The sequence below is a fragment of the Liolophura sinensis genome, chromosome 9, assembly GCF_032854445.1.
Source record: "Liolophura sinensis isolate JHLJ2023 chromosome 9, CUHK_Ljap_v2, whole genome shotgun sequence".
NCBI classification, from domain to species: domain Eukaryota; kingdom Metazoa; phylum Mollusca; class Polyplacophora; order Chitonida; family Chitonidae; genus Liolophura; species Liolophura sinensis.
The window spans coordinates 18,628,482-18,637,992 of NC_088303.1; the positions used below are offsets into that span (position 1 = coordinate 18,628,482).

General features: G+C 41.2%; 1 protein-coding gene across 1 annotated transcript; it reads left to right on the top strand.

Annotated features, from left to right (window-relative positions):
* The first annotated feature begins 147 nt into the window (after window positions 1-147).
* Window positions 148-7,038, top strand: LOC135475660 (uncharacterized). Its single transcript, XM_064755592.1, has 7 exons — window positions 148-250; window positions 757-890; window positions 3,816-3,962; window positions 4,517-4,720; window positions 5,253-5,456; window positions 5,933-6,136; window positions 6,919-7,038. Exons 1-7 carry the CDS (start codon window positions 148-150, stop codon window positions 7,036-7,038), a joined length of 1,116 nt encoding a protein of 371 aa, XP_064611662.1.
* The last annotated feature ends 2,473 nt before the right edge of the window (window positions 7,039-9,511 follow it).

Here is a 9,511-nt window from a genome sequence, read left to right on the forward strand (position 1 = left end):
GATATTTTGTGAAAGGAAATTATTTGGGCTGTTCCAGTATAATATGAAAAATTCGGCTGGATTTGCGCTGATCGAGTTCTAGCCAAAAGTCTCCGGTAGGCCTATTGCCTCTTTAATATTCAAGAAAAGTTCACTTATATGACGGCAATGAGATTAACGCGACAAAACCAAGGTGAGACCACGCCTTTCACCATGCAGCTACCCAGTAAACCTTCTGACAAGCTACTCCTCGCAGCACATACGCCGCTCTGTGAGTTTGTGTTAGATCACTGTCACTACTGGCACACTTATAGGATATGGCCGCTCTCTACGTTCGCTTTACATCACTTACATCATAGCAAACCTTGTGAACAAATCTTGAACAACGCCGAGGTCACTGAGGCCAAGGTGATGAGGCAGGATATGAAGTCAGATAACAGCAAAAACTCTTTCTCAACGTTTGTTTCTAATAGTACGTTGACTTTGTGCACACACATCCTCTTCATTTAAAGTGTATACAGCATGATTTTAAGCAACACTTGAAACTCAACATTTGGAAGGTCAAACTTCAGTGAGGAAGGTCAGTGAAGTAAACCGAGTGTAGAGACTCGTGCAGGTGCTCTAAGGAGTATGACTTTTTACAGAAATCTTGTCAATCTTGAAATGAAGTCAGAAAATACAAAAACTACGTCTCACCTTTTAGTTTCCAATATCATTTTATATACATGCATTCTCTTTACTTATGTGTATTGATATTGATGAGAGCTGGTTAAACAGTTCCGCGCGAGGACACCAGTTGTGAGACTAACGGGAAGGTCAAAGGTCAAGCCTGTTTAGTGGAGGCCGTGTTGTATGAGAACAAGCTGATGAGGAACCAGCGAGAGCTGAATGAATTTCGTGCGACCTCACTGGTAACCCAGTAAGGGTCAAATAACATTTATCTCATCGAGTAGAGAAGGTTAAGATTGAATTTCAAATTATTCACTAGATGGCACAAGGCTATTACTCATTTGCCTACGTACATTTACATGTATATCACTTTACTTAAGAAATAAAAACTGATCTGGCCATTAATTATTAATCGTTTCCATGACCTATAGGCCAAGACTTTTTTCTTCTAATCTTCTAAGGTTTTGTATGATGAACTTTTCGTTAGCTTCGAATATAAAAACAATACGTTTTCAGAACAGTACACGAATTGAGGATGTCATCAATAAAACAACGTTTCAGACAGCAGGTTTTACACAAGAATTACGCAAAAAGCGCTAAAGCCCTAATTCGATCATCTTTTTTCACTTCTAAGAGCTGTCTATATTTACATATAGGTCCAATTCCTCTGTCAGCGTCCGACCCAGCCAAAACCACAAGCTTCCGGATACGCCTTCAGACTGCCCGAGTCCCTCCACACGCTTTGTCGCGTTAATCTCATTGCCGTCGTATAAGTGAACTTTAATATTAAAGAGGCTATAGGCCTACCAGAGATCTTTGGCTAGAACTCGATCAGCACAAATCCAGCCAAATTTTTCATATTATATTGGAACAGCCCAAATAATTTCCTTTCACAAAATATCAGCCTCGTCTGTGCACATCTTACAGTTCTAAATCGGTAAAAACATTTCTAAAATTTATAAAGCGGCTCGCGTCACCCAAAGCCGGTCACTATGTCTCCTTCCTTCTTTTAACCACTGTTGTTAAGTTGTGCATGTAGTTTTTTGTTTGCGAATGTAATGCCACAAACTTTACGATAAACTGGAAACTACATGCATAGATTATTGCATAGTATAGCTTTAAGTGTACAGTGTTGAGGTTTGTACACTACATCCGACAATATTTATCAGCACAAACGCAACCTGATGCCAGGAAAATAGTTTAATTTATCTTTTTTAGAATTTTTCCTAACCAAGTAAACTTTTAAAAGATCAGATTCTACGGTGGCCTGTTGTGACCCAGAGGGTATTAACTACGGCACATCCATACCTTTTGCCTGAAATAATTTCTTTCAAGGTCAAATTGACGAATGCATTCACAAATCTATGTGGATATGCATTTAGAATGATGAAATGTAGCCGTCTGTGTGTGAAGTAACAAATAACTTATGTTACGTCACTGGTAGCATCGTGGCCAGAAAATGTCACCATAGAATAAAATATTCAAATGCGTTTCAGTAGATTAACCAAATTGTAAAAAAACATAAATCCAGCTATTTTCCTGGGCAGTTTTTAATGGTATTTCATCTAATACATACTTCAGGTTAGTTTTTTCTTTGCTTTTAAACCACTGAAACCAACCGCCTTAGCTTAAGTTAGTCTTTCATAAATTATACACCAACCTGATTTCTCTCGAGCCAGCATGGTGAGAGAGCGCATTCAAAAGAAAAGACAAAAGGTAATATAACTTATTGAGGAAGAGGAGTGAAAACAGGCCTAAATGGCGTGATTGGCATATCTGTGAGGAACTACAACTTACATTTTTCAAATTCCTGATGAATAATCGCACAATCAAGTAGACGGACCTATAGCTACGGAAGTATATTCCATATATGTTGATGGAGAGACAAATGATATTCCATGACAGTCTTTACAGCTTATTTATATGCCGCTTTTTACGATCGCTTTACGTCACTGCCACCATGACAAGCTTGACCCTTGAAGCCTGTTTGGACTTAGCCTCACTGGTTTCCTCGTGGAGCTATTTTATTAGCATTCATCATTAAAACTGTTTCAGGTGTTGGTTAGAATCACGTTAGATGAAGATAATTCTTGTGTATAAGGTATTATTGGAAACAAAGGTTGAGACAGAGTGTTTGTGGTTTTCAAGACGCCAGTGACTTCAGCGTTGTTTAGGGACCTCCGTTCTCGAGGTGGTTAAACCGCCGGCATGGCGAAATGACCCAAGAGCCTCTCACCAAAGCTGTTTCTGTGAGCCCAACTCACCCAGCTCATACTGTCTTCCTCTCCGACCGTGCGTGGGGAGGTCTCCCAACAACCTGCGGAAGTGAACGTTGAAAGCGACGCATGCGCTCCATTGAGTATGACGCAATGAACGTTAATTGCGCAAGCGGCCTAGCCAGCGCCACCTATTGTCACCAAGGACCTCAAGCAACGTGGGCGAGCAAATCTACATGTGTTCATCTGTGTTCAACAAGTATAAACATATTTTTATTTGCTAAACGGCGAACAATAACAAAGAACAATAATAGGTTAATGATACATAACTCAATGTACATGTATGTTACACGCATCAAAATGTACTGGCTTGCAAAAATTTTATTTAACGAGCATGATAAACAGCTAAGAGCTGAGTGACACTCCTAAATCTTTCTAGATCCGACGCTTTACAGACCCAACAGGCTTGATTATACCCTTAGCTAATCATCCCCAGATCCAACACTTTATCTACCCAATAGCTTTGATTGTACCTTTACCTAATCCTCTCCAGATCCCATACTTTGCAGACCGAATGGCCTTGATTGTACCTTTACATAATCTTCCCCAGATCCGTCACTTTAAAGACCCAATAGTCCTGATTGTACCTTTACCTAATCTTCCCAGATCCGTCACTTTAAAGATCCAATAGTCCTGATTGTACCTTTACCTAATCCTCCGAAGATCCGTCATTTAAAAGACCCAATAGTCCTGATTGTACCTTTACCTAATCTTCCCCAGATCCGTCACTTTAAAGATCCAATAATCCTGATTGTACCTTTACCTAATCTTCCCAGATCCGTCACTTTACAGACCGAATAGCCTTGATTATATCTTTACCTAATCCTCCGAAAATTCGTCACTTTAAGAACCCAATAGTCCCTGATTGTACCTTTACCTAATCTTCCCCAGATCCGTCACTTTATAGACCGAACAGCCTTGATTGTACCTTTACCTAGTCCTCCGAAGATCCTTCACTTTAAAAACCCAATAGTCCTGATTGTTCCTTTACCTAATCCTCCCCAGATCCGACGCTTTACAGGCCCTGTAGCTATGACTGTATCTTTACCTAATTTTTCCCAGATCTGACACTTTATAGACCTATTAGTCCTGATTGTACTGCCCAGATCCGACACTTTACCAATCCCAATCCTGCCCAGATCCCAAGCTTTACATATCCTGTAGCTTTGACTGCACCTTTACCTAATCTTCCCCAGATCCGTCACTTTAAAGTTCCAATAGCCCTGATTGTACCTTTACCTAATCTTCCCAGATCCGTCACTTTATAGACCGAATAGCCTTGATTGTACCTTTACCTAATCCTCCGAAGATCCGTCACTTTAAAAACCCAATAGTCCTGATTGTACCTTTACCTAATCTTCCCCAGATCCGTCACTTTAAAGACCCAATAGTTCTGATTGTTCCTTTACCTAATCTTCCCCAGATCCGTCACTTTAAAGATCCAATAGTCCTGATTGTACCTTTACCTAATCTTCCCAGATCTGTCACTTTATAGACCGAATAGCCTTGATTGTACCTTTACCTAGTCCTCCGAAGATCCGTCACTTTAAAAACCCAATAGTCCTGATTGTACCTTTACCTAATCTTCCCAGATCCGTCACTTTATAGACCGAATAGCCTTGATTGTACCTTTACCTAGTCCTCCGAAGATCCGTCACTTTAAAAACCCAATAGTCCTGATTGTACCTTTACCTAATCTTCCCCAGATCCGTCACTTTAAAGACCCAATAGTTCTGATTGTTCCTTTACCTAATCTTCCCCAGATCCGTCACTTTAAAGATCCAATAGTCCTGATTGTACCTTTACCTAATCTTCCCAGATCTGTCACTTTATAGACCGAATAGCCTTGATTGTACCTTTACCTAGTCCTCCGAAGATCCGTCACTTTAAAAACCCAATAGTCCTGATTGTACCTTTACCTAATCTTCCCAGATCCGTCACTTTATAGACCGAATAGCCTTGATTGTACCTTTACCTAGTCCTCCGAAGATCCGTCACTTTAAAAACCCAATAGTCCTGATTGTAACTTTACCTAATCTTCCCAGATCCGTCACTTTATAGACCGAATAGCCTTGATTGTACCTTTACCTAGTCCTCCGAAGATCCTTCACTTTAAAAACCCAATAGTCCTGATTGTACCTTTACCTAATCTTCCCAGATCCGTCACTTTATAGACCGAATAGCCTTGATTGTACCTTTACCTAGTCCTCCGAAGATCCGTCACTTTAAAAACCCAATAATCCTGATTGTACCTTTACCTAATCTTCCCAGATCCGTCACTTTAAAAACCCAGTAGTCCTGATTGTACCTTTATCTAATCTTCCCCAGATCCGTCACTTTAAAGACCCAATAGTTCTGATTGTGCCTTTACCTAGTCCTCCGAAGATCCGTCACTTTATAGACCGAATAGCCTTGATTGTACCTTTACCTAGTCCTCCGAAGATCCGTCACTTTAAAAACCCAATAGTCCTGATTGTACCTTTACCTAATCTTCCGCTGATCCGTCACTTTAAAGATCCAATAGTCCTGATTGTACCTTTGCCTAATCTTCCCAGATCCGTCACTTTATAGACCGAATAGCCTTGATTGTACCTTTACCTAGTCCTCCGAAGATCCGTCACTTTAAAAACCCAATAGTCCTGATTGTACCTTTACCTAATCTTCCCAGATCCGTCACTTTATAGACCGAATAGCCTTGATTGTACCTTTACCTAGTCCTCCGAAGATCCGTCACTTTAAAAAGCCCAATAATCCTGATTGTACCTTTACCTAATCTTCCCAGATCCGTCACTTTAAAAACCCAATAGTCCTGATTGTACCTTTACCTAATCTTCCCAGATCCGTCACTTTATAGACCGAATAGCCTTGATTGTACCTTTACCTAGTCCTCCGAAGATCCGTCACTTTAAAAACCCAATAATCCTGATTGTACCTTTACCTAATCTTCCCCTGATCCGTGACTTTAAAGATCCAATAGTCCTGATTGTACCTTTGCCTAATCTTCCCAGATCCGTCACTTTAAAGACCCAATAGTCCTGATTGTACCTTTACCAAATCCTCTCCAGATCCGACACTTTAAAGACGGAATGGCCTTGATTGTACCTTTACCTAATCATCAGAAGATCCGACACTTTTTAGACCAAATAGCCTTGATTGTACCTTTACCTAATCTTCCCCAGATCCGTCACTTTAAAAACCCAGTAGTCCTGATTGTACCTTTACATAATCTTCCCCAGATCCGTCACTTTAAAACCCAATAGTCCTGATTGTGCCTTTACCTAATCTTCCCAGATCCGTCACTTTATAGACCGAATAGCCTTGATTGTACCTTTACCTAGTCCTCCGAAGATCCGTCACTTTAAAAACCCAATAGTCCTGATTGTACCTTTACCTAATCTTCCCCTGATCCGTCACTTTAAAGATCCAATAGTCCTGATTGTACCTTTGCCTAATCTTCCCAGATCCGTCACTTTAAAGACCCAATAGTCCTGATTGTACCTTTACCAAATCCTCTCCAGATCCGACACTTTAAAGACGGAATGGCCTTGATTGTACCTTTACCTAATCATTAGAAGATCCGACACTTTTTAGACCAAATAGCCTTGATTGTACCTTTACCTAATCTTCCCCAGATCCGTCACTTTAAAAACCCAGTAGTCCTGATTGTACCTTTACATAATCTTCCCCAGATCCGTCACTTTAAAGACCCAATAGTCCTGATTGTACCTTTACCTAATCCTCCCCAGATCTGACACTTTATAGACCGATTAGTCCTGATTGTACCTTTACCTAATCCTCCCCAGATCCGACGCTTTACAGACCCTGTAGCTATGACTGTATCTTTACCTAATTCTTCCCAGATCTGACACTTTATAGACCTATTAGTCCTGATTGTACTGCCCAGATCCGACACTTTACCAATCCCAATCCTGCTCAGATCCCACGCTTTACATATCCTGTAGCTTTGATTGTACCTTTACTTAATCTTTCCCAGATCCGTCACTTTAAAGATCCAATAGTCCTGATTGTTCCGTTACCTAATCCTCCCCAGATCCGACGCTTTACAGACCCCGTAGCTATGACTGTACCTTTACCTAATTCTTCTCAGATCTGACACTTTATAGACTTATTAGTCCTGATTGCACCTTTACCCAATTCTGCCCAGATCCGACGCATTACAGATCCTGTAGCTTTGACTGTACGTTTACCTAATCCTACCCAGGTCCGTCACTTTACAGACCCAATAGCATTGATTGTACCTTTACGCTGTGTTCCAATCCATCTCATATCCGTCACTTAACAGATCCAGTAGTCTTAATTGTACTTTTACCCTGCATCTGTTGACACGCCACATACAGATCGAATACAAAACCTGCTCTTTTCCCTAAAACATATCGAGTGGGCATAAAAAAAAATGGGCCGTACTTTGACGCTGCATTGCTCCATTATTATTTGTTTAAACCCTTTCAAAACCCTAAAGATTCAAAGGGCATGATTGTGTTAATATACTGACCAATTTTCAAGGTCATACCTTGAGTAGTCTGTACACAGGGTTAAAAGGAAAACAAAGCCACAAAAATGCACGTTCCGGTGACCCACAATGCATCACCTGTCAGGTGTCATGAGTAGAGCGCGCGCTGCACCTGACACGCGTCAAACAAGTGTCTTTTGGAAAAATTGTCTGGGTCTAGTGTCCGAGAAACCCTTCTGCCAGATAGGCACAAGTTTTGCTGAATCAAGATGGGTCTCTCTGCGGCGGACAAGTAATTGATCACCTTTTCAAGGAAAACAAGGTAGACCATCATTTTTACATGTCCGGAACATGCGTTTTTGACTCTATTTTGATTTTGGTCCCATGAACAGAAGGGTGAAATTGAAATTTTGTCTGTATACTATAGACGTAATGGCTTTTGAGTGTGTAAAATTTTAGAAGCTGACGAAAGAGGGTTTCGGAGATATTGAGTGTCAAAGTAAGGCCCATGTTTTATGCCCACCCGATGTAAGTAGCATGTGACTCGTTGTTTAGGCGTTGTGACATTGTTGTATGCTCCAAGTAGCTAATACTAAAAATCGCGTGCGAAAGTCAGTACAGAAGATTGTGACAGTTATTAATTAATTAATTAAGAGTTACCATATTCAGCTATACAGGCGTGCAGTCTTTTAGGCTACATCAGGTTTAACATAGGTTTAATTTGTGGATTTATTCAATCCACTGCAGACAGTCATTCCAACGACACATCGTTTCTTTGACCAGTCTCGACCGGCTTGTATACAACTTCGTTAATATTTTTTCGTAGATTTTGTCGCAAAGTACGGGAAAATTATGTCATAGGAAAATGGATATACATGCAGTGTTTGGTGAATGTTCTTTAATGGGACATCTTTTCGGGCAAAAATGGCGAGTCGGGTCCATTCCGGGCTGACCCTCGCTTTTTGATAAGAGATGGCTTCCAACTTAGTAACCAGTTTGCCCATAATTTGTCATGCCAAAGCCAGGAATGAACAACATACTTCACAGCTTGTGTCAGAACTACATCAGGTCGGAAAGGGTTCTCACTGCGCGGGACTAGAAATGTACTAACAAACTTCAAGTCTGAATGTCTGAAATCTGTACGTCAATTCAAAAATTGGTATATCAGCCGTCAACCAATACGGGCGTTCCACATCAATAATTGCATGGTGAATTTTTTATCCCCGTACTGTGTGTTGGCTGTACATATAGAAAAGACTACACAGGTATGCTTGGTTAGAAGACTGGATGAAAGGGCTCATCACCTCAGGCTTAAATCTAAAGACACCTCTACACTTGTGTTATCATTGTCCCCATCATAACCAGTTTTCGCATCAATAGTGTCGTCTAATATGTCTAAGGCGCTGTCCGACTCCTCCGGAAATTCCGGCTCGTCACTGATCTCATCCACGTCCGTGTCCGGATCTGTCAGATCATCCGGACAATCTTCAGGTTCGTCCAGTTTTAAGATCAGGTTCAACTGTTCTCCTTTGAAGTCCATGGGTCCTGGCTTGGGGTTAGGGGCCACCTGACCGCACCCTTCCAGGGTCCAGCTGACAACCTCACGGGTCGTCGTGTCCCCTCCCAGTATCAGGTCACCGTGGGGCAGCAGTTGTATATGGGATACCTACATGCGAGAGGAGAGGCAAATGAACAGCTAGAATAAGTCATTAAATATTTACAGTCGACATGGACAGTTTACCCCATTGCAATTGTTATGGATGTTTTACAATAAAAACCCCTGTAAAAGCACAGATTTCTTATGTATAGGATAATTAGTTTTTAGAAAGACAAGAAATAGTATAAGTTGGTTGTACTTTGGAAGATGTCACCGAATGAATGGAGTTTACATGAGGATAAACTACTTCTAGGCGATTCTGCTGACTTTATCTTATATCCACCTCATTGTCACCCTTGAAGCTAGCCACACACTGGAAAGTTTGAGCATCCCACAACCGAAAAGCGCCGTCTTGTTTGTTCGAGCTATGGCTGACAAACTTGGTCCCTTGTGCGCACACTGATAGACTGGTGACCCCCTGGGTATGACCGCGCAGGCGCCGAAGCAGCTGACCTGGAA

Coding starts and splice junctions, on each gene's coding strand:
- LOC135475660 (XM_064755592.1), top strand. CDS start 148: ATGAGATTAACGCGACAAAACCAAGGTGAGACCACGCCTTTCACCATG. Junction 891..3,815: donor AATTTCGTGCGACCTCACTG/GTAACCCAGTAA, acceptor AATCTTCCCCAG/ATCCGTCACTTTATAGACCG. Junction 6,137..6,918: donor AAAACCCAGTAGTCCTGATT/GTACCTTTACAT, acceptor AATCTTTCCCAG/ATCCGTCACTTTAAAGATCC.